We start from the raw sequence: 26,015 nt of genomic DNA, 5'->3' as shown, positions 1-26,015 counted from the left end.
TCTTCAAAACTGGATCCAACATTATTACTACATAACAGATTCATCCAGAGAGGTGCCACATTTGTTTGTTACCCCTGAAACTTCAGCTGCAGCAAAATGTGCTGTTTCAGAAACAAGGGACATTGATTTATTTATATCTACTTAAATTTGCTATGCTTGTCTGGCTTTGTGACAGGGAGGCAGCAGCAGCTGCAGCACCTTCAACTGAAATCTGTAAAATGCACTGAAACTCTCACTAATGAGTTTCTGCCTTGCATTAGACACCCATATTTGACAACATAGTAAAATAGCATTTGTCAATATCTCATCTGGATTCAATATTTTCTTGATAGTGACAAAATAGAATTAAAAATAAAATAAAAAAGCAGAACCAGAGGAACTGGCCATTTGTGATTGTATTCTCATATCCCCCATTCCCAATTTAACAGCTACAATTTTTGTATAGGTCTGAGACTAAATTGTCTTGCCTGAGTATTTCAGGTAGAAATAAATGCCCAGTATCTGCAGGGTTATACTTTGTGCTGTGTCCTGCTCCTCAGAGGTTGTAGTGACAGTAAAACCAGGGACACAAGTTTGGGGCCAGGAGCTGCATGTTCTCCCTTATTTTCTCATGTTGAATGATGACACCTTGGTATTTTAACCTCTGTGAAAGAGCACTCATGCTTTACCATGTTTCAACTTGGTGTTTCTAATGCCTACACCAATCTCACAGAAAATAAAGCCACTTACCGCTCGTAAATATGAATTAATAAACCTTGCTGAGCAACATGTTAGTTCTGTCAGAGTGAGCCGTAATGACTGGGGTTCGAGAGAGCTCGCCTCAATTAACTTTTTAAACAAGGCATTTTCCACTCATTGCACTTAAGAATTTGAAGTAAAGCAGTGTCTGACTTTGAATATTTAATTACCCGTTAGAAGAATGTAAGGGATTTACTAGGAGCATTTTGTAAAGTCCAGCGATAGGCTAGATACAGTAAAGGCCACAGTTAGGAAAAGTGGAGCATCCAGATATCTTTATAGCAAGAATACCCTGCTGATTTCCTAATATATCCTCTTTTCCTCATTTTACAGCCAGAAATTTATGGTGCTGCTTTTTTTGATGACTTCATCCTGAAATGTCTTTATCTGAACTTTTCAGGAACTGATTTTAATCTGAGATGTCATCCAGTTAGTGCAGGAAATCGGGCATTTCCAGATTCAGTTCCCCACTCCCTTAGGGCTTCCTCACCAACCTGTCTGTAGTAAATCACTCTTCATTCTCAGTTTTCTCATGAGTAAATTAGGATTAAAGTTGAGCAGTTTTGAGGATTGGGCTATAAATAGATAATCAAGAGAAGGAGAAACTTCAGAGGCTTGATAAGTGTTTTCGCTCTTTTCAGAGAAAGTGATTTTTCAGCAGTTTTTGAAGTAGTGGAGTAGTGGTGAAGGGTCTGTTTCAGTAGGGGCTGCCATACTGCCCGCAGGGCAGACAGTGGGAATTGATGCAACTTTCTATCTGTGCTGTCATAATTACTGTTCTGACTCTGAATTCATATTTTGCACTTAAAATAAAATGGATCCCATCCCTTTGCCAGCTACAATGTTTTAGACAGGTCTAGGTTTTCTTGGTTTAATGCCAGTGAAGGTTTTCGAGAACCTTAGCGAAGCTCTAATTGATTTTCTTTTTTCCACACCACAAAGGAGGAAAAAATCACAAACTCCTTTGATTTGGGTGTAAATGAAAACTAAAAGTGCTGAATTTGCTCCACGAGTATTTGTGCAGGTATCTGCTAGAGGCATAAAAAATTCAGGAATTCCAATAATTTCAGAAGTCTTACTGCATAATGATCTGTTCAAACTTTTGTGCTGTAAGTCATTTTGAGCATTTTTTTTTTTCATTTTGGTGGCTATTTGCAGCATCCAAATACCCAAAGACAAGTATGCATCAGTGAAACCGCTGCTTTGCAAAATCCAAATTGCTTGCAAATTAATTGTTCAACCAGTTTTAATACTAGTGAGTGGTTAGCATATTTCTAGCAATCTTGATCAATATATAAACTAGCGTGAAATAAAATCAATTTTATTTTAAAGAGGACTGTTTAATGTTGAAATTTTAATGAGATAATTTCTGTGATGTAGTGTTTGTTAATGTGCAAGTACTCCAGATATACAGTTAATTCAGTAAAGCTTTTAAGTGCATGCTTGGATCTGCCAAATCAAACACGCAGTTAAGTAATTAACAAAGCAAGTACTCCATTTTTAATTCAGTTTTAAAGAATTAAATGATAGAAACTCATTGTTAGAAATTATCTGGTTTGGATTAAACAGAATGTGAAAGCAGTGTTGGTACACTGTATAAGTTATTCAATTAATTTATAGGCATCTTACAACCAAAAAAGAGATTTTTACGAAATAGATGGAGTCAATGTAGAAGTCAAATTTGCAGGTTATTACAATGAATGGACATTTTTTGGGATGTATTTCCCACCATGCTCTGCATCCATTTGTGTCAGGCTGGTTACAAGGGAATGCTGGCTGTGGCCCAGATGTCACCAAGTGGTGACCATAAGCTCTGAGAGGAGGAGAGGTTCCCTTTTGCACTGTGACATCCCACTGCTGCCTCCCCTCCTCTTGCAGCCTGGATATGCAGGGAACATAAAAGTGGATATGCAAACAGTGTTAAAAGTGAGCAAATTGCTGGCCAGTCTTAGTAGGAGGGATTTTAAAATCTGAGCTTGATTTTCCTTACCGTCAAGTCGATTTGCAGACCAGAGCAAATCAGCTCTCCCGCCTAAAAAAAGATCTTTTCTGGCTTTGGTGTTACTCAAGGTGGTCTCCACAGTTTAAAAATGGGTTGTTATTTCTTCAGCTCTGGCTGTTTCAATGTATTAGATCTAATGTAACCTTGGTATAAGGGCAGTGATGTGAAATGAACTTACGTTAGCGATGAGTTTAGCCCATTTGTATTAGAAATGAATAGCACAGAGGTAGTCCTCAGGGTCTCAGGCAACTGCTACAGTGATCAGTTTGGTTGTTCTAATATAATAAGCAGATATTGACTTAGTTGGAGTGAACACCAAGATTTACTGTCATGAAAGCTAAAATATCGACTGAGGGAAAACCAGAGTCAATATTTATCTTGAGGGACAATAAATCTTGATGTTCACTGAAATATGAAGTCACTATGATTTTCAGAAGTGTTGGACCTCGTTCTAGGTGCTCATCAGAAAAGCTACCTGAAGTGTAGGTATGAATTTCTTTCAGTGAATCGCATCAGTTGAGCAAGTGCACTTGTTTATATACATCCTTTGCAAGGTCTCTGTTATTCCTGACCTACATTTAGGTAAGTTAGAGAACATTGTAAACCACACCAAAGCTCCTTGGTTGTTAGGTATTTGGGCTTTTCATTAAAAGGCAAGTAATCGGGTATTAAAAGAGAAAATAAATAGATTAATATTTGTATATCTTGCTGAAGTAACTGTTGACATCAATATTCTTTAGCAATAGCTCAGGCTTTGAATTGGACTGAATGGTAAATGTCATCTTTTGTTAGGGCAAGCTTTAGCAGTCTGTTTCCAATGTCCTTCTTTCCTTTAATTTACTAAGAAGTGTGCCCATCAACTTGATTTTAGGTTTCAGATGTTAAAGTACTATTCTAGGGCAGTTGTGACTACAAAGAGCGATACAGTGGTCCTGTGAAAGTCAGTGGCAAAATTCCCCTTGACTTCAGTCAGGCATAACTTATGCAAACCCACTATGACAGCGCATTTACAAACCCCTTCAGACTGAGCCCCTCAACACATGTATGGAGCTGTAGTACCATGATCCATCTCCTGAAGGGCAGAAATGAAATAAATTCCATGTGATAGGCACAGAGGCCCGTTGTTCTGCATGGCTCATGGGGGAGAAATATCCTGGAAGCTGCAAACACCTGACCCTTGAGGAGCTGCAGAGCTCAGCACTCAGGGGGCCAGCCTGGCTCTATCCCTTACTGCCTCAAGAAATAAACACAGTCTTTTAGCAGTTTAGGAAATTAACTGCTTTGCTCCCAGGCTCAGGACAGAGGTGTTCCTGTGGACCCAGGAGGTGAGAAGGGAACTTAGGTTGCCCCGATAGGTGGGACCCAAAGAACAGAAAGGCTTAGGCAAAATCCTTTCAAAATGCAAAATCAAGAGCATTATGTGACCTCCTTAAGTATCACAGTTTCTAGCAAAACTTAGGAATGAAAGATTTGTTTTGATTTTTTTCCCCAATACAAAAAAAAAAGAGGAATTGGAGGTTATTGAAAACAAATTATGGCAAGCCAGGAGAGTGAAACAGGAGGAAAACATTGTCCTGTGGAGGAAAGGACCACATGCCACATCACCGTGGTTTTTAAATGCAAAGATGGAGACACAAATTATGTTCACAGCTTCCTGAATGCATTTCCACAGAGTTCCACCTGTGGAAATCTTGCATCTCTTGGAGATGCCCATTTAAAAGCTTAACGGTGTCCATTGGTGTCTGTTATAACTTGTTCTGAAGAAATCTGTGCCTCCCAGTGATGTGAGGTGGTTATTTACATCTCCCCAGTGTCCCAGAGGTACTACCAGAGATGGCATTGCTCAGTACTGATGCAGGGCAGAGGGGAGAGGTTGTTCAGAGGCAGGACGTGCTGTGTGTCAGCACAAGAACTTAGGAAAACAGGTTGTTTATAACAGTTACATTTCAGAGTTTTGGTGGTGAGTGTAACCTGGGAATCCTGACCAAAGTGGAAGTACTGAACAGGTCAGCAGCAGAGGTGCTGCAGGGATATGTGGCCACTGCTGTGTGACCTTTCTCCTCCAGTGCAAAATGGGATGTCTGTCTGTCTGTCTGTCAGAGGAGGAGGAGAGCTGATGAGACTTCACATGTAATCATAGCAGTTTGACACAATCAGACAGCAGACGAACAATGCTGTATTAATGGCTTTGTTGTTGTGATCCTGCCTGCTCTTGAAAGAGCTCACTTGAAGTTTCACTTCGTGTTATGTGTATTTGTGTCACTGAATATGGGATTTCTGTTTTGACCTCACGTTTCCTCAGATAGATTTTAGTTAATGTGGCATCCTCTGCCTGCCCAACCCTGTCTGGTTTTCCTACACAGGTACATGCTGCAGGAGCTTTTGACCACCAAAACACATTTATGGTAAATGCCTGATGTTAAGCCTCTACTGCTATCCACAGGTGGGCTTTGCTGGTTCAGAGAGGTCTGAGGTTTAACAGATGTTAAGGCAGAGCAATCAGAGGTCACTGAGACAATGAGATGGTATTCCCAAGCTCTTGACCCCGTCCTGCGCTGAAAGGCTGGCAGTGCTGTGAACCTGCAGGAATCACAGCAGCATCCACTAACCCTGAGGGAAGGTTATTAATTATAGCCAGGAAAAGAATCTTAAATCCCCAAAGCCGCTGTTTGTGCTGGCCTGCCCCTGCTGCCCTGCTGTGCTTGTGGAGGGAAGCAGCACCACACCATCACCTCCCGCCTGCTCCCAACTCTGGCTTTCTCTCCAGAAGTCTAAAGAGCAGGAACAGGCCAACCAACTCCTAATAAACTAAGTTTTACCATACTTGACGCTATCCAGTGAGGCACCTCCTCCCTGGGCTGCAGGATCCCTGCCCCCAGCAGCCAGCTTTGTCCAAGTTTGGCTCTTTTCTCTCTCTGGTTTTGCCTCCCCTCTGTTTCTAGGGAATCACTGATCATGCCTCAAGCACACATTTCCCTCTCACTAATCGCCTTCTGCGGACAGCAGTATGTTTTGTCAGGCAACATAGGCAGGCTGTAGTTTTTCCTTCCCCCTGTGGAGCAGGGAAAGTAATAAATACTCCCTGTCTCTACATCCATCTCCGGGATGGATGTCTCTGGGGAATGCAAAGGCTTCGCAGTGCCTGGAGAGGGATTGCTGTTGTCCCTGGCATGTGCAGGGATATGGCTGCAGGAGCCAGTGACTCTCTGGAGGTGACAGGCTGGTGGGGCAGGATAGTGGCTTCACAGTGGGAGGGTGCTTCCTCTGTGTGCTCCTGTGTACAATAGTTAGTGTTAACGAGCCTGGCTGTGCAGCTAATTAGCAGCACTTGTGGTGCTGCTTGCCATATCAAGTGTCTGAGGAGCACCGAGATCTTTCAGAGACCTTTGTGCAGGTCCAGCAGGTGCACAAAGCACCACACACCCCTGAGCTCCCCAAAAGGCTGTGGGTTGACCCCACTTGCTCTGACAAGAAAGTTGTTGTAGCAGGTGCCATCATTGAGCATAATTTATCCCTGGTGTAGTAGTTCCTATGTGTTATTTGTGCGCAGGCCATGAAAAAAGGATTTCACAGAACCATAGAGTGGTTTGAAATGGACCTTAAAGATCATATCGTTCCAATCCCCCCAGCATGGGCAGGGACACCTTCTCACTAGTTCAGGTTGCTTCAAGCCCCATCCAGGTTTGTAATTTGTGCTTAATGATATGTAGGGAAAATTGTACTAATTGTACTGCTGCCTTTGCCCCGTTTGTTCCCCTCCCTTTCCTCTCCATGGAACATGATGCTCTTACTAGTTTGTGTTGTCCTTGCCCTCACCAGTCCCAGTTTTGGTTTCCCTCTTTCCTGTCTTTTCTTCTTTGTGTATTTTGCGCTTTTCAGCATCTCTTATTCTTCCTTCTCTGCTAAACCTGTGCACAACATGTAGGCAGACCCACTGCTGAAGTTAGTTTCTGAAGTTTTCTGTTCCTGAGGGGTTTTCCTTTGCAAGTTATCTTCCTTTTATTTGAGGAAGGTGATTTTCTGATGGGATACCAGTTTTGTTTCCAGACTAATGTCTCAATCTCCTTGTCTTCCCACCTCTAAAGTGTTGCAAAGAAGGTTTCTTTATTCTTGTGGCCACAACATGCAAAGTCATAATCCGCTATTTTAAAATGAAGCTGTAAATTATTAAACTTGTGGCTGATTTTCTTTTGAGGGGGTAACTGGGAGGAAGGCTATTGATTTATAGTTATTTTAAAGGTGAGAATGAAATGGCTCCACAGCAGCAAGGCTGAGGAGATCTTGGTGTGTGGAAGAAGAAATTTTAGGTGCACTGTATTTTCCCAGGGCAGCACATATGCTTCATACAAAGCAACAGGGAATACTGTATCTTCAAATCAGCTTCTGCAGGGAAACCAGATTCAAAATAAATAACTTTTATTCATCACTGCAATAGAACTGTTGATGCGTTCATTTATTTAAACCTAAACATCTGCTGAAGTGTTATATCTCAGTGTGCTGCTTTTAACAACCTGAATATCTGGCACCTTTTATCAAGCTTTTGGCTGTATTTTTCTCTCTATGGAGATACCATAGTTCAGGTGAATAGACTATTGTGTTTGATTGGGAGATATGTTAGAGATAAGTCACTTGTATGGCAAAAAAGCATTTACAGTTTTTATGTATAAAAATGAAATTTGTGGGACGCATAAAATTTCATTCTTTTATGGTAAATGACTTACAAGGATATGTTAGAAGCAAAGGTAAATGAGTGCTGATTTTAAGTTTCTACCTTCTGAAACACGAAAGGATGTGGTACATACAGTCCTGGTGAATGACATGTGATAGATTATACTGAGAGCAGGCAGAGCAAATGAAATTGTAATGGAGTTCCTCTTCTGGCTGCAGGAAATAGCTGTTATTTATCCTGTTTCCTAAGATGCTGCATGCATACTGCTCTTTATTATATACTTAAAAATCCCTTGGCAAGTCAATAATGAATAAATGAACTTAAAGCCATTACAACATCCTTAGCATGAGGAGTGTAAGCCAGGATATTTTTCAGTGTGCCTTTTTCTGGGCTTGGCTGAGGTGTTTCTGCAGAGGTGCTAACCTGGATGGCTCAGCTGAACAGTTTGATTCTTTCTCCTGGCAGGTGCACGAGGCAGTCCCATGCTACAGCGAGTGCAATCAGTATTCTTGGGCAGTAGAACCGTGGTCTCCGTGCAAAATCAACAGCGAACAAAATTCCCTCCACTGTGGAGAAGGAATACAAACGAGAAAAGTCAGGTGCGTGAAGACAAAAGCTCAGGTACTCCAGATCAAAAAGAGCTGATATGTACTTGAATAAAGCTGGAATATCTGACCATCTGACAGTGAGTACGTTCCTGAGTCCAGTGTATTTTGATGAAAAGAAACGTGTTTATGTGCAATGGTTTACAAGAAAAGCATCTCGGAGATGCAGCCTTGATTTTTCAGGAAGACAGCATGATATTTAAATTAGAATTCTTCAACCTAAATGCCATGTATACATAAAGCTCCCTGAGGTGCCTCCATATTCTGATTTGCTAACATTTTCCCCAAGTAATGGCACTGCACGCACCAGAGTGGCATTCATTATTACTGAATATTCATTCCCCAGGCACGGGGAAATGCTTAGTTATTTCCAAATGTTCAGATGTTCCTAGCAGGAGCACAAAGGTTTGTTCTTGCTGGTTGTCATTTTCTGTTTGCTCCTCTGTCAGCCGATCAAAGTTAAAATCCCTCTGTATGAAGTTTGAAATGTTTATTTAAAATGTTTATTGTTACTGAAGTCTGTGAGTAACAAAAGGGTGTTGTGCATGCAGCTGGTTTTGATTTGCATTAACATGATTAATTCTGCTTTTTGGCCAGCCATGCTGCACGTAGCTATTGTCATGTCTGGTGTCCCCTATGGGGTCGAGCAGTCTCGTTGATATCCATCACATCTAATGAAAATGTCTGTTTTCTGTGTAGGTGTGTGAGTACTGCTGAGGACCATGGAGGGGAGACTGTGCCCAACTCTCTGTGTAATCAGGCTGAAATCCCAGACACAGTGCAGAAGTGTAGCTTGTACTGTCCCAGTGAGTGTGCAGTGTCTGACTGGGGACAGTGGAGCAGGTGTCCACAGGTAGGCCCTCCTGCTTGTGTCACTGGCAATGTTCCTCTTTGCTTGTCCTTCAACCATTTCATGGCATAGTTATTTTCTAGGAAAGTAAATTATTTTCTGAGGGATGTCAGGCTTAATGGATCCTGCCATGTGGTTGAATCTGGAGATATTTATATCTCTACAGAGACTGAGCTATAGAAAGTTGGTTAGTGAAACACATAGTTATTACTGTGACAGCTGATTCAACACATCCTTCCCCTTGGTCTACGGGAGAGGGCCCACACAAGCTGAGTGGGTGAAGGGAGCAGTATTCAAGCTGCAATAAGGGCTGTCTGTCTGAGGAAATATTTGCAGGGGACACCTCTGTCAATGATGCATGACTGCCATAACAACTTACTGGTAAACTGTGGTGGTGACACTTCTCTGGACAGGTCTTAGTCCTGAGGGAATAACAGCTCTCCCCTCCCAGCAGACACTATTTCTGTCCAGCGTCTCCTCCTCCTCAATACCTTGAGGGAAAATTTGAGACAACAGCAGCAGAAGGGCATGGCAGCAAGATGCCTGAACAATTTGTCATGTCATGAAACTTTGTGAATTATGCAGGGATTCAAGCCACTGCCAAGTGCTCTCTGTTTTCCTAAGTGTGCAAGATGGAAAGAAGCTGCAAATTTTGTATTGTGAAAACTCTCTGGCCTCAAAGCATGTGATTTCAAACCTATTGTTTCTCCCTGATGGGTGTTGAAATAGGTGCCAGGTTTAATCTCACGGGGTATTTTTAACAGACTTACTTGATGTATTTAAGTGACAAACATATATTCATTGCCCCTGTGTTAACAGGACCATTATCGAAAGTCTGAGTGGTATTGGACAGGTATTTATACTACTGCTGACACAGGTAATTTCCTTCCATAATATTTTGTGTAGCGTATCAATATACTCGGTAAGAACATGTCAAATAAAATCTTGTGTTTCATTTCCTGTGTTCACCTCCTCCTGAGCAGCATAGCTTTGATGAAGTATAACGCTCTTGCAACCCATACAAATGCTTGGATACCTTTCAAAGTCCCACTGTGGTTGGGCTGTTTCTTTGCCATTGACTTTTTCAGACATAGATTTTCCTCATTTTTGCACACAGTGAACTAATGCAGAGATCCTTGAGGCCATTGGGTGTATTTCAGGAGCCTTGGTGACAGATCAAGCAGAAGAACTGCTTGAAGCTTTAAGCACCCTGATATCCTTAAGACACCTAGAATTTTTGCCTGGAGGCTCCTTTTTGCCAGTGGTGAAGCCTCCGTAGCCCACAGAAGCAGGAAAGGGAAGCCCAGAGCTCGTGGGCTGCACTCCATCAGGCAGCACAGCTCTTGGCAGGCACAGAGCCTCATGCCACAGTCCCCGTGTCTCCTTGTGCATCCTTTTGCCACGGTGGATGTTAATTCATAAATGTGAGGGCATCTGCATGCCAATGCAATTAACTGAACAATATGTTTTCACAAGCTGTTCTGCAATGCTTTGTTGTGAAACTGAGATGACTGTGTGCCGACGGAGCATGTGTTTCCACAGTGCTGTCCAGATACGAGGCAATAAACAGCTTGAAGTTTTATGGGCAGATAAAACCCTCCCTTTGATGAGTTTACAGCAGTGCTGTCTCCCTTTTACAGCTACTCCGGCTGTTTGTGTTTGGTTTTAAGAGAGAACCACACAACACGGTCCCTCCCAGGCTGCACATGCTCAGCGTCTCCAAGGCAAGCGCTGGGCTTTGCTGTGAGTGCAGAATGACTGTGCTGTGCCAGTGGTGTGTCTTTGGTATGTGTGGGGCCAGAGGTGTGATGGGGCAGGGACTGAGGGAATGGTGGTGGCCAGGAGGGAGGAACTGCCAGCACTAGGGTGATTAATAGAACCTTCATCTCCTGAGTCACCACTAGGAAAGGTGGTCACTGAGAACGGCCGTGAGCCAGTGGATGTGGGCAATGGAGTTACAGAGCCAGTGGAGCCTATGGAGGATCCCGTTCCATCTGTAAGGCAAGAGCTACCTGTGGTCAGCTGAGTAGCTCCACTGGTTGCAAGTGAGAGCTTGGATCTGGACCATGCATGGAGAACTACAAACAGACACCCAAATACAAACAGACACCCAAATATAGGAGTCTGTACCTGCAGCTGTATCTCATGTTAAATCTTTTGGTCAGACCTGTTGGGCCTCCAGTCTTCCTTCACATGTCTTCCCACAGAGCCCAAAATACACGCCAGTAAGGTTGTATGCACGGAACCTCTTGCTCATTAGGGCTGTCTATTTAATTGCGTTGAGGGAATTGTGCTCAATAGCGGTATAATCATGCATGGTTTCTGATTCATGCCAAACTGGAAGGAAATGCCTGTCTTCTGAGGATGTATAAAATGCTTTTTGAATACTCACCAAAAACATGTTTTCTAAGTATGGCTCCTTTGTCTTCCCCAACTAGTCCGAAAAATTTGAAAGATCACATCATATTGCAATGAAAAAGCAAAACTGTAAATCCTGGCTGCTCTTTTTCAAGTGCATTTGCATTTCATACCAAAGTAGTTGGCACTCTTCTAGTCATAGCACTCTCACGAGGCAGCTGCCAAAGACCATTCCAGGATATCTTCCTCTAGCTCTGGTCATGTTTGGCTTGCTGGAGATAAAGAGGATTTATGAAACTTGACAAATTCTAGTTTGTAAGAAATGAACAATCACAATTTCATCCTCGTGTTTGCCCGAGGAGTTCTTTGATTTGAGATATTTACCGAAGATCTTGCTCAGGTGAGAATTCTTTTCCAGTTGCTTTGGTGTTCTGCTCATGTTTTATAGTGTTGATAATAAATTCATCCTGATAGCAGAATAACTAACTCTTATCAGCTGAATATAAAAAAGCCTTTTAGATTATCCGTTGTACCTTTTGTCAATATGTCATTGTACTCTGGATACTTTCTAGGGTATTACTCGGTTTTTATCTTGTAGCAATATTCTTCCCATGTGAATTTTCCACTTTCAGGATGGTAAATGATCTTGAATCATGTTGAAATCAATGAGTCATAAAGGTGGTGACTGCTTTGTCAATGGAAAGTATTTTCTTCAATACTTTTTTGTCTAAAACACTGTATTTGCTCTACCTTTTTTCAGTGCATTTCCCCTTTACTTTTAAATATTTGTGTTCTGTTATAATTTCAGATGCTCCCACAATTCTTTTATGTGTATTTTTCAACTGAATTGCAATTTTTGCATCTTGATTATGGTTCTATTTAACACTGCTACATAAAGGTAAATGTTAATATTTCGTCTAATGGCTGTGACCCAGAAATGCAGCTGAAATACAATACCTCAAGGTTAGAAGTATTTGTCTCTGTACTAGATTCAAACTTTGAGGTTTTGTCTCTGTACTGGATTCAAGAAACTCATAGTTACTGATTTGAAGCTTCCCTATTATTTTCACTTTCTCTATTCCGAGAAGTAAATTAAAAATGGTTTTTCCTCTTGTTGAAGTTTTTTTTTTGGCTCATAAAGTTTTCTTCTTTCTCACTAGGTAACGTCCATGTAACTTAAATATCAAGCCTTTAAAGCCATTTAAAATAACAATTTGAAGCTTGCTGGTTAAAAAAAAAAAATTATAGGCAAATTAGGTTGACTTGCATTTTGCTTCAGAGATTTCGTATTTGTTCCAGGGACAATAGCATGTTCAGTCAGACACCATCACTTGATTGCTCAAAGACCCAGCTAAACAATCTGGAAACTGAAATCCTATCATCTCTGTTACATATTCAGTGATGGAATAACACACACTTCCTGCGGCGTCTCGACTTTGTATTCATCTGACTTGGAAATGTAATTAATTGACTTCAATTGAATTCATCAAAGCATTCTTAAAAAGAGTTAATATGCGAGTGGTGCTACAAGTCCCTGAAATAATTACCTCAAATCTATTTCGTTAGCTCTCTGTTGGGTGGATGGCTGCCGCAGCCCCCATCGCGGATCGGAGTGGCCTCCTTGCTTGCCTCAGCTGTTGGCATTTCTAGCAGCTAATTCCAAGAGCTCTGAAATTAGTTAATTATAGGAGGTTGCATGTCTAGTGAGTGAGAACAGCTGTCTCCGTTTCAGCGAGCATTTTCCTCTTGGATCAATAGTGATGTACCACGCTCAGGACTTGCCACAATTGAGTTATTATTCCCTCGAATCTGCGGGGGGGAGTGTGATATTGCCACAACTGATCGGATTAGAAGTGTCACCAAGCAATGCAGCCAGTTCTCAGGCTTGCAGTGGCTTTCATCGTGGATGCAAGTCGGAGTGGCTACAGTTTGGAAATGCCAGCTGGAAGGGAAATTGTGCTCATGTAGACATTGGGGCTCTGCATGTGCGTTACCGAAGTCTTCATCACAGCTGGTACCTGTGCACAGAATCACAGAGTGGGCAAGGTTGGAAGGGACAACTGGAGGTCATCTAGTCCAACTCTCTGCTCCAGCAGGATTCCCTGGAGCACATTACTCAGTACTGTACAGACGGCTTTTGAGTATCTCCAGAGGAGACTCACCAACCTCTTTGGGTTTGGCACGTAAGTTTGGCAGAGCACTTGCAGTGTGGAGGCTGGACTGAAGAGTGAGGCTTGCACAGAGTTGTGTTTCTAGCCCAGGAGATAATTTATTCAGGTCAAGCATGAGAATTATGCTGGTCCAAGGCTTTTTGGAAGAACACGTACTGCTCCTTAGCGTAGCTGTCACTTGGATTTTTTTTGTATAGCTTTCCAAAAAATTGGTAACTGCTATATTTTTTATATTTGTTGTTTTATTTTTATTCATCTTCATTAGCAATCATTTTTTAAAAAGCAGTGGTTCTGTGTGGGGGCAGGTAAAGTTTCAGAACCTAGGTCTGTCTGAAAAAGAAAATTTATGTAAATGTATTCTCATTTCAAAAGATTGCTTTTGTTATTGTGAATGGCTTGTTAAATTGTTACAAAACATCCACACTGGCATGAACAATATAATGGTTCATTGCTCTGTTAAAAATAGTCAAATACTGTTGCTGCCTTGCACATACCTTATTTTGAGATTGTATGTTTCCTTATGAATAGCCTGTTAAAAATAATGCAGCCAGCTATTTATAGCTCAGGATGCATTATACAAGCTGCTTGATAAATTAAACAGCTTAAAGGGCCCTCTAATGGGTTACAGCCTTTGTGCTGTACAATTATGATGTTTATGAAAGCCTAGATCAATGGACAGCTTTTAAAATCCATCACAAAGAAGGTCTAATGGTGTATACTAATGTGTGATGTGTTAACAGCTCTTGCACTGGAACTTAGCATTCATAACCTTGCAGGTTTATTTTATTTAGTACCCTTCTCTTCCAGAACAAACTTTCAGTGCTTTAGCTGTTCCATTATTGTCTGGAACGAAGGCTGGGTACATCCTTTGTGTATGATTTTGTCTCTCACTTTTTATGTTGGCTTAAAATAGTGACAGGTGCTCATGGTGAAAAACTGGGATTGACTAAAAGAAATATTAAAAAATGCAGTAGTCAATAGTGCCAGGAATTCCCCCACAGAATCAAGATGATGGCTGTTATAATTTCTAAATGGTCCTTTGGGAAAAACTTTGCTTTATTCCTGCCTTAACGTTTTATGTGCCTCTCATTGCTTCAAAATATTTGTTTCTGTAGTGGTTTATATAATCTGGCCCATAGGTTCCTGGCTCTAGCTCAACATTTTCATACTTCGTGGAAAAGAATAATGGAAATGGTGAGATTTAATTCTATAAGGTAGGCTGGGACAGTGTAGTTGTACCCATAAAGAAACTTACTGTGTCTGTGTATGACATCCTTCTGCTGTAGGCTATTAATGTGCCACTTGAGGTAGGTCTCCATTATTATTGCCATCCAGAAATTAATTGCATTCCTGTCACCAGTTCTAGAGTATGCATATGCCAGAATTACACAACCCGTTGTCATTAAGAAGGAATCTTGACAAACAACATATTCTGTAAAACTTAACAGGCAAACTGATCTGGCATCTAACCCCGAGGGAGCATGAAGTTCTCCAGGCCTCTGGCCTTCTACCTCTGTGCATCACAACTACCTTTATTTCATAGTACTTGTTTCCTCTCCTATATTTATGGCCAGTTAGTACTCATATTCATTGTCCTTCTTTGATCCATAAATCTTTATTTCTAGTCTAAATGGTGTTGTTGTGCCCATTTTCCTCTTTCCTTATGCTTCCACTGTAGAAATATTGGCTAATGCTGAGCACAAACCAGTTGTGATAGCCTTACAGGAGGTAACGGCTGACTTAATGTAAAATATAATTAAAAAAGCTTCATCTGTCATCAGTGAAAGCAGTAGTTGCTAATAGAGCAGTAGGAAGTAAAATAACGTCTTTGGAAGTATAGCATCCACTCAGTGGGAAGAGAGGAGTTGTAAATGAAGATACTCAGTAAAGCATTGTTGAATCACAGTGGGCTTTATTTATTTAAAAAAACCCCAAAATTTTAGGTTCATATATGCATTCAATTAGAATCTCGGATTCCTAGGGCAGATCAAGTCTTGATCTGTGTATCTGAATGGCACCTTCACTATTTTGTATGGAAGATCATTTGAATAGTCAGATATGTTCTGCCATTTTCTTCATTTGTGAGAATATTCAGAATCAACACCTTCTGTTTTCTTGCCCAAACCTTGATTAATTCTGTGATAATTTCTTACTTTAAGTACTCAAGGAATATTTCTTTCATTTGCTGCCTTTTCTATAAATTACTGCCTACCATTCCTGTCCTACCTCCTAAACATGTAAATTTTCATTGATGGTGTTTGGTTTTGCTCTCAGAACCTGGTAAGATCCAAATTCAGGACTAGACGTGCACCCTTGGTAGTGATGGCAGTGGTGACAATGGTGACATAATATCTTCCTCCTGCTGTGCAGATTACACACATCCCTTCATTATTGCTTGTTAATACCCTCAGCATCTCCCCACTGGAACCAATCCCTCTTCTTTAACTCTCACTGTTCACATCCCCTAATGACTCGGAGTCTGCCAAGCCATTCCTCAACCTTTGCCATCTTGTAAACACTTAATTTTTTTCCAACCTGGGTTTTTGGAGGAGTCCTGCAGGAGTTGTGCACCCAAGCCCATTGAGATTCCAGGGTAGCTGGATATTCAGCTTCCTCTCTTGCTCCTTTGAAAATCCCAGCTTTCATCTCTTTTTTTGCAAGTCATTCCTCCCTGCTGCTTACTCAGTTCCATGTGTATTTGGCTCAATTTTTTACATAGTTAACTTGAAAGAGTAAGGCCAGAAAATCAATTATAAAACTAATTTGACTTCTCAATTGACGTTAAGAGAAATTCAACAAATAATATTACAGGATATTAGTTACAGTTTGCCGACTTTGAATTTTTGCATGTTTCCCGTGTACTCAGCTTGATTAAATGAACGCTTTTCCTACAGAGATTCCTTATTATTCCAAACTGGTAAAAGTGAGGAGCTTATCACATCAGCTCTGGCTTCTGAACACTGTGGCTCATCAGCGCAGTGAGAATTTAGGCTTCAGAGCGGCAGTAAACCAGTTGTTTGTTTGGATCCTGGCAAACACCAGATAGATTTTGACCTGTAGACTGATCTGCTGCCCACCAGGAGGATATTTGAGAGGGAAAACAGTCCTGCCAGCCAGGAAATCTGGGGGGCTCTATGACAGCGCTGGGCTGCATCAATGCCCTGTAATCGAGCACAACGGGGGGCATGCTACACAGGGGAAAAATACTATTTTATTAAAAGAGTTTACTTATCTACAAATGATGCATATTTTCTGTCTGCGGGTTCTCATTTTGAAGGGAGCAAAAGCAGGTATTTCTGAGTTGGCACAGGCAACTTCTATCACAGCATCCATTGATTTTTTTTTTCCCCTTTGGTAGCATAATTCAGAGAAACATTAATTAGGAGTAGCCACTGAGATACCCGCTTTGATTTTTTTCTTACTCATTTTGGTTTATTGGCAAATCATTTAAGTTATTAGTGTTAGTTGTGAGGATGAACAATCAGATTAGTTGAGAAAAAGGCAGTAAACTATTGGTAAACACTTAGCATATGTTTAATTTTCAGATAATTAGAAACAATCGGGTATTTTAGCTGACCATGGGTATTCAAATAAGATTACCAATTTAAAATGATTTGACAAGATGTGTGTCAGCAGTAAGAATATAATAGAATTTCTTTCACATAATGTAAACCTAAGGAAAATAGGCCCTGGCAATGTATTTTTAAGACCAAACCAAACTTTTTTCCTATTTTTCCTGATATTTCTTCTGTTCAGTTATGCTATGATCTGTGCAACTAATCCAGGTTTACAGCAGTCTGAGAATTAATTTGTGCTGCAAGGCCATTACATTTCCCTTCAATATTCACAATACAGGAATTATCCACACTTTCACCAGTGCAGGGTTCAGTGTTTGCAGGCAGTTTGTTGCATGATAATAAGCCCATGGTTTTAAGCTGTTAGTTATTTTTTTGTAATTAAAGTACTCTATAGAAAAATCGTGTTTTAAATCCCCAAGCATTTATGAAAATGTATTTCTAAATGCATTGTTTGGGTTTTTTTCCCTGCTGTTCCTGAACAAGCCGAATGAGAAACTGTTAGGAATTAAATAGGTCATCTTGTCCAATAAATGGTTGTGAATACCTTTAATAGGGATTTATTTTGATTAGGTTTCCTGGGACCATGTCCACGCACCCATTCATGCTGTACTATAAACAGCCCCATGGCATACTAAGAGAGTGAGATTTGAGTACTATGTCATTTTACTAGAGGTCTTGGAAAGAGGTGCAAAGTAGGGCACAGCAAAATGGCACAGTCTTTATCCTATTGTCCCCAAGGATCCTAAAAACATGGAAACAAAGGATACAAAACCCATGTAAATAAGTAGTATAAGAGTGCCTAAAATAGCCAAATCAGGCTTGATAAAATATGACCTTTAGTAATATTGGGTTCCTAACATTGAACTGCATTTCTTTTCCTTCGTATGCTTTTAAGTGTTGTTGGAACAGGAGTGGGATTGTATCGTACCTCGATGTGGCTGTGGAACTGCATGTAACAACCCTGGGCTGTTGGTGTCTGTATGATTTACTGGGGTCTCTGTACTGTCCGTCCCTTTTGCGTACAGGTGTGTGATCCCAACATTATGCAAACCCGAACTCGACAAGTGCTGAGGTCTTCTGTCAATTCAAAGCCCTGCCCTGAAGATTCACAAATGAAGCCATGTATTCTTAACCAAAATTGCTTCCAATATCAGTACAACCTAACAGGTAGGTGCAACTTTCAAATATACCCTTACTTTGTGTTTTTAGTTATATTTACTTGTGGCATTGGTTAAAGCCTTGACTTTGAAAGAGCTATGTGTAGACATCATTGGTTTCAATAAAGGTAATTACATACCTACATTTTTACAGGTTACTGGACAAATGCCCAGTTTTGGTATTTAAGTTGTCATTGCACGTACTCTGGAAGTAAAGCATATTAAATGAGATTTTCAGTGGATTATCAACAGAATTGGTGAAACCAATAATACCAACAGAAGTCTCTGCTTTGAAGGCAGTATGGGTTATATGGGTGGGCATAGGATATTCAGAGCAAAATGCATTATTTAGGACCTTAGAAGCAATTGGATCTGCTACAAACAAACTAACAAAACAAAACAGGAAAAATTCCTATTGTTTTGACCAGCTCAAATAAATGAGAAAGGCATAGAGAGGAGAGATTAAGAGAAGTTTGGGGGCTGGTGGGAAGGGAGAACAAAGCAAGATAAAATATCTGAATATAAACTCAGCCTGTTTGTAATAAAAGCCCTAGAAACACAGGCAGCAGGACGATGCCTTTTTTATCATCACATTTCAGAAATGCAGAACATTTATGTGTTCATGTTTATCAGAGGTAGAAGACACAAAGTAATAGGTTTCCTTCTCATCCTTCTTATTTATTGGTGGTGTATGGAAATTTTAGTGGCTTGTGCTAGGCTTTTTGTTTATTTTAAATGATGTTTTAAAGCTTATTTCAGTTTAGTTTTATTCTGACCAACATAATTTCAGACATGTAATAAGATATTAATTTTCTTCCGCTAGAAATACTGTTTTTATTTCATGAGTATTAGAGTTTAGTTGTAAATAATGGATTGCTTTGCCTTGAGACAAAAACAGGTTAAACCAGAGTTCCCCTTCAGAAATTTCCCCAGCTGCTTTATCAAAGTTAAGTTTTGCTTCAGACAATACAGTCTTGTAAGTGTGCCAACTGGATTGAACTGATACCCTTTATCAGCGTTCAACATGTGCGCTCGGATGTACCAGTTTTGTAAGGGGATACGATATCGGAGTGCAAAGTGAGTGGTACCTCCTCTGAGACTTGTCTGGTTTTAAGAACAACATCCTTTTGTGAGGATTGTTCTTTGGTTTGGGATGCCCTGACTTGGGGAAGTGCTGCCTTAGGTAAAGCCACTTGTTCAAGGCTTCAAAGCCAGGCTGGACGGGGCTTGGAGAAACCTGGTCTAGTGTCTCTGCCCGCAGCAGGGGGCATGGAACAAGATGACCTTTAAGGTCCCTTCCAACCCAACCCATTCTGTGATCTGTGATTCTGTGTTGAGTGAAAAGGTGACCTGCAGCAGTGCACCCTTTGCTTTGTGTCTGCAGGCTGGAGCGGGTGCCAGCTGGGTGCCAATGCCTCGTGTGGACATGGGGAGCGGCGCCGACTCCTGAGCTGCCAGCGCAGTGACGGAGCCACTGTCAGCATGCAGCTCTGCCAGAGGGTGAGGAGGGCTGAGAAACATCCAGAGGCTCACTGTGCTTCCAGAAAGCTGGTGGTGCCTTCTGATCCACACCAAGACATCATCCATAAATGATGGAAAAGTTGTGTTCATTGCTGGGGGTGCAGCCGCTGGGTGCTTTGAGGGACAAAGGCATCCGCAGGGTGTTTGAGTGGGTGGTGTCACCCCTTGACTGGAATGCACGTGGCATGGCTACCAACCCTGCACTATTCCAGTGGCTTCAAGGAAGCTTATGACTAGGGAAATTGTGTCCTACTACTAGAAGTTTGAGGTTTTCCTTTTGGAATAAGACCCAAGGACTGAGGGATGCTGTCATAGTTTAACCCCAGTCAGCAATCAAGCACCAAACAGCCACTTTCTGACTCCCCAACAGTGAGATCAGGGAGAGAATGGAACGGTACAAGCTGGAGAACTTATGGGTTGAGATAAAAACAGTTTAATAGGAAAAGCAAAAGCCGCACACCTAAGCAAAGTAAAACAGAATTAATTCACTGCTTCCCATGGGCAGGGAGGTGTTCCTCCAGGACAGCAGGGCTCCATCACTATAGTTACTTGGGAGGACAAACACCATCACTCCAAACATCCCCCTTTCTTCCTTCTTTCCCCCAGCTTTATATACTGAGCATGTTGTCATATGGTATGGAATATCCCTTTGGTCAGTCGGAGTGACCTGTCCTGGCTTTGTCTCCTCCCAACCTCCTATTGCACCCCAGCCCCTCACCAGCGTGACTGTATGAAAATCAGAAAAGGCCTTTGCTCCATGTGAGCCCTGCTCAGTAATAACAAAACCATCTCTATTATCATCACTGTATTCAGCACAAATCCAAAACGCAGCCCCATACCAGCCACTGGGAAGAAAATTTACCCCAGCCAAAATCAGCACAGATGCTTAGACATGAAACACTTCAATGCTGAAACTGCTTTCACCCGTTGCACCCTTGGGAAAGCTCCCCAATGCTGGTGTCCTGCTGGAGTCACTGCCAATTTTTGTTTGGGTGCTTGGCTGTGGCAGGAGGTGGCTGGGGCCCGGGGAAGCTGATGCCTGTGTTTCCTTGTCACCTCACAGCTCCGCCTGGAGAAGCCCGTGCAGACGAGCAGCCGGTGTGTGGTGGGGTGTGCGGTGGACTGCCAGCTCTCCCCATGGTCGGCCTGGTCCCAGTGCTCCCACACATGTGGCTCTGGTGGTGAGTCCCTGCCCGTCCTCCTCCCCCCTACATCTCAGCAATGCAGCACAAAAAGTACCGCCAACCCCAGGTGGGCTCAGGCAGTCCTTGAGCAGGGGTACAGAGCTCTGGGATAGCCCCAAGTCACACTGAATTTGTTAGAGGTGATCTTGGACACTCTCAGGGTCCTGAGGTCTTGGGTGTTTTGAACAAAGCAGGCTATTTCCAAAGTACTCTAAAGTGAAAAATGCAACCTAGGAAGCAAGTAGTCAGATGCCTAGAGGATTATTTATTAATTAATTCAAACTCTCAGAATTCAGTCATAGCAAACATTAACCCCTAAGACAGGGAGTATGTAAAGCTACCGAAGAGCTGGAGAGTGTTACAGTAATCTTAAGAGATAAATAAACAGGAACCCTCTGGTGAAGTACCTTTTAGTCACATAATTGGATCCCATGGAAGAAAACACACAAAAACTATTTGTCATCATTTAATATATGCCTCTGTCTCCATCCTGTATCCACAGGTCCCTTAATACTTGTATGACCCCAGTAACTTCAGCAAGATTTTCTGTAGCCAGTAATGCTCACCAGCATACAAAAAGTGAAAGGATTAGGACCTTTTTCAACTTATAGGATGTAAAAAACCCTTTGAGTATTGACATGAGGAAATGTATTGAAGGTTTTATTCAAAGTAAGCTTGAGACATTATTTCCCAGGCTTCTGATGTGCATCAGATGTACAGCTAATGGTCTTTAAGATTCAAGAGCCATAATGTATATTTGAATCAAATTCACTTAAGGTCAAAAAGAAAAAAGCTCTTAACTTCCATAAAGTGATTCCTTCAGATGGATTCTGGAGATCAAAGCATGTTACAGAAAAAGCTTAATATTTGGATTAGTGCTGTTCTTCCTTTGCTGAGCTTTTAGCCCGTTTGTGAAGTAGTGCTTTCTTAACAGAAATGAATAATTCATGGACAGTATTTTAACAACAACACACTGGGAGTACTATTAATTCCAAATTTTATTTTTTCTTCAAAATCCATTTTGGAGTGTTAATGCTCATGTTGCTGAATAAACTTAAATTAATTTTTTGAGTGTTCAATCACTTGCTAAATTAAACAGAGTATAGTGCAAAAGCAGGTTGTAACTTTTTTATGACTTTTAACACACTCAAGGAGCTAAAACTCTATATAATGCCTGAAGGCTTTTTCATCCTGAGCTCTTATATTGCATAGTTTGAAAAAGGATGTGCTTGAGTGAAGGTAGGTCTTGTATTGTGCCCCTGATCCTGAAATGCTTGTGCCAATTCTAAAGACTGGTTAAAGAGCTGATGGCTGCCAATGCATGCAAGGAGCTACTTCATGTCCTAAATCAGAGGAAAACTGGAAACATCGTTCCCTGCCAAAGCAGACCTTCCAGCCAGTGTCCTCAAGTGTCCTGGCTGCAGATGCCAAACCACACTAAGGCTGCTTGAACCACACAGTCAAGCCCAAGCTCAGCTCAGTTTACGGGTCATCTCCTGGTCTTCAAAGATCATAACTCCATTATATTGCTGGCTAGAGAGCTGTCTTGTATAGGCTATAGACAGGTACTATTCCTGTAGTTTTACATGGATTTTAAAGCTGGAGATACTGTTTTGTGAACCTACGGCAGCTGAGCAGTTGGGAAAACTGTCCTAAAAAGTGTATCATAAAGAAGCCAAGTTTTGCTCGTCCTTCTGTGCTGTTTGAATAGCTTTGCAGGGACCCAAGAGTCTTCTGAAACTCATGCCAAAGCGTCAGTGAAACAGAAATACTTTGCATCCAAGTTATTCCAGCACATGGTTTATTTTCCTGCATCCTCAGTCCTGATTTGGCTTTTGCTGCAGCAGCCCTAAGGTGTGGAGCTACCCTGATATCAAACATCCATGGTGGACGGACCTTGGCATCAGTCCTGTGGCCATGGCCCTTGTGTGGTTCCAGCAGCACAAACACCATCATTTCAGCTTCCTCACCGAGTTCCAGTTGGTTATAAATACTACTTGATGATGGCAATAACAGAGAAGACATTAATTATGCACTTATCTGTACATGGTGCTTCACACATGAATACGGTGAGAGTTTCCTACCGGAAAGTTCATGGACAGTGACACCTTTGAAGTCATCAAGAGCTTCTCACAGGCATTTATGTGAATAGAATGAAGCCTGAAATTAGACAGGAAAAAACAAAGGATGACAATAAATGAGCTGTGGGAATTAGCTGTAGTAAACACTCATACTGCTTCCCTTTGCCAGTAAGTAATTGCCCACTCTTTGGTACAGCTGAAATAAAGGACTTAGATGCTTGATATTCAGAAATAATTCACAGCAAGTTGAACACACCATTACTGGATCTACTCACAACAATATGTTGCTTTTCTGTCTTGTCTTGGAGAGCGTGTGAAGGGCCTGCAGAAGCACCATCAATGACTTCAAAGAGAAACATAATTTAAATACGATTCAGATCAAAATTTAATGTTACTGGATTTGCGTTTTCGTGTGTTTTCTTTAATCTAGCGTTGTTGCTTACATTTTTATTCTATCCATCTCTTCCAGTAACAGTTTGCTGTGATATATTTTAATGGATGGCCTCTTTCTCTTGTGCAGGTTTTATTTTGTGGAATAGTGCATTTAAACATGAAGTGGTGCTGCTGTGCATGTGGCACTGACATCTAGTACAGTTCTGGTACACAGCAGCCAAAGGCGAATATATTGATTTTTATAAATGATGATGAGTAAAGTAGATCTCTCTTCCCTGCCTGCGCTGAGCCTACGGAGATGTGTAATGGATATTTGCCTGTTGCAGCTGTAGTTCTGGGCAGCCTCTGTTCAGGATGTTGGCTAGGGCTTCAGGCTGACATTGGGTTATATGTAAGGGTTCCTCATATCAGCTGCTTTACTGCTATGAAAAGATGTATAGTACTGCCTTAATGGATGAGGCTTTCATGGCCTGAATCAAAGTTAGTTGGAAGGATGTTTGGTAAAGCTAATCCCCAACAAATTGAATTTCCTTTGTTAAGGCAAATAAATACATAAGGATGCTGAATTTTTCTAGGTAAACGTTTTCCAATCCCATATGGTTTCTCCCAAGTTCTCTAACAGGAGGGCCGAATTTATAAAACCCCCTAAACCTGTGCTTTTCCACTTGCAAAGCTGACTTTATGAGATGAATTGTGGGATTTACCTGAGTTACCCTGAGGCACGTTGCCTTGCTCACTCCTCAGAGCCCAGAAGAGACATAATGGGTTGCAGAGATGTGCATCCCAACACCAGACTGACCTGTGGGACAGAAACGAGGGGGAACAAGGATGTGCACAACTGAAAGATTTGGTGGTTATATTCTTCCCTGCTTCATCACCAGTTTGGTAAAACATTTGTGGTGTTGCCTTCTGAAGAAGAACTTTTTGTGATGCTTTCTTGCTTGCTACCCAAACTTGGCAAGGTCCAGTCTGACAGTGGTGGGAAATGCTGCTGGAAGAGGGGCCACCAAGAGCTCTCCCTGAGCTGTGGATGCTCCAGTACCTCCTGGAGGCACTGGCAGTGGGAAGTGGATGAAAAGCCCTGTTTATTACCTTGTGACTGACCTAACCTGACCTCCAGGGCTTATTTAAGTAACTTGATCCCCAGTCTGTTCTCCAAGTTTCTTGGTAGAGCTGTGTTTTATGTGCTCTGTCCACACTCATCAAACTGGTTACAACATGTTAGTCGTTTTGACTGGGGTGAACTGTAGCAGGAATTTTAATCAGCTTGGTTTCAGCCATGACACATCACTTTGTGGGGATAAAAGCAAGGAATGGCAAGATTTTTTGGGGGGTAAAAAATCTCATTATTTCTGATCTGAAAATATAATCCTATGTTTCTGAGACAAAATTCTGTCTGCAGACACAAAACAGAATTTTAAGAGACCAGCATCAACAAGACCAGCCTCTTTCAAAATTGAGCAAATGAAGAAATACTAATTTTCAATTTTCAGCCCACTTTCTGTCTTAATTTTTGTATCATTTAATACTGCAGAGCAGAGGAATCAGAGATGTGGCCAATACATTGGGAAATTAAAGAAAAATTCACTGGGAAATTAAAGACACAACTAAGATTGCTTCAACTTGCAGAGTTTGTATGGGAAGAAAATTAATTTCAGTAAGATTCTCTTCTGCATAGGCAGCAAAAGATAAGGTATTTAAAAAGAAAAACCAGGGAGTTTTTCTGCTACTTGAGTGGTAATCGAGCACCTAGATACTGTTTGTGGAGTGGAAAAAAAAATCAGAGCTTTAAGAAACTCACTGCAGTCATTGTGCAAAGAAAGGTTTCAATGAAATGTCTTTCTTCAGTGATTTATTCACAGTGTAAAAAGAAAGTGATAGACTAAATGAGTCAAGCCCCAGCTGACCATTGGGACTGTAGTGAGTTTCAATAGTTTGGTTAACCAACTGCAAGAAACCAAAATGGAAATAAATACAGAAAGGCTGTTAATTCCTCTTAAAAGGAAAATAGTGTTCTCTATTGAATGATCTTCCCATTTACATTTTGCTAGAAACACGTTAAACAGAGTGTACAAAAGGAAATTATTTTGTTAATTAAAATAGCTTGATGAATGCTTCAGGCTTTCAAGTCCCTCCTCAGGAAATTGGATCTTTTAATCTTAGGAGGCCTCCTTTTCCATAGCTCCATGTGGGAAGGTGGTGCCTGGAGGGGCTGCAAAGCTGCCTGGCCGGAGGAGCTGCATGTCCCAGGGTGTCCCCAGAACCCTGCAGCCATGGGCTGCCCACCATTCCCAAAGAACCTTTTTTCCATGGCTCACCAGTCCTCAGCATTCAGCATTAGGAAGAATTTGGCAAATTTGGTGTCTGGCTGGAGGGGAAGGAACAGCTAATTTTGGCCTGTTGGGCCAGGGAGGCTTGCTGTGAGATTCATCAACAGCCGGCTGGGATGTTTCTCTTCCCTTGCTCTGACTCCCCAGTGAACTGCAGGAGTTTCTTTCCTTTCCTCTCAGCTGGTAGAATTTTTTCCACCTTCTAATGTATCCGATTCCGTGGCAGCTGAATGCACAGTCATGTGGATAAGAGCTTTTATCATCACTTCTGTTACAAACTCCCCAGGTCTAGGGAATTAGAATTGGAAAAGGAAGAAGTCTTAAAATTGGTTTAAATGGGTTTAAAAATGGAATTCAATGGGCCAGAGCAAGGGAATA

The 26,015-nt window shown here is 41.5% G+C and overlaps 1 protein-coding gene across 5 annotated transcripts in view; it reads left to right on the top strand.

The window, feature by feature from the left end:
• The window catches only part of THSD7B (thrombospondin type 1 domain containing 7B), a 309,626-nt gene that overhangs the window by 267,636 nt on the left and 15,975 nt on the right, over positions 1-26,015 (top strand). For all 5 annotated transcript variants that reach the window (XM_027695950.1, XM_027695952.1, XM_027695951.1 and 2 more), the window contains 5 exons: positions 7,875-8,008; positions 8,714-8,867; positions 17,997-18,138; positions 19,513-19,628; positions 20,713-20,830. In XM_027695950.1, coding sequence (XP_027551751.1) covers positions 7,875-8,008; positions 8,714-8,867; positions 17,997-18,138; positions 19,513-19,628; positions 20,713-20,830 — 664 coding nt within the window. The remainder of the gene's footprint in view (positions 1-7,874; positions 8,009-8,713; positions 8,868-17,996; positions 18,139-19,512; positions 19,629-20,712; positions 20,831-26,015) is intronic.

The sequence above is a fragment of the Neopelma chrysocephalum genome, unplaced genomic scaffold, assembly GCF_003984885.1.
Source record: "Neopelma chrysocephalum unplaced genomic scaffold, ASM398488v2 Primary Assembly neopelma1_103b, whole genome shotgun sequence".
Classification (NCBI taxonomy): domain Eukaryota; kingdom Metazoa; phylum Chordata; class Aves; order Passeriformes; family Pipridae; genus Neopelma; species Neopelma chrysocephalum.
Note: the sequence above shows the minus strand (reverse complement) of the source record. Positions and strands in the feature narration are given on the sequence as shown.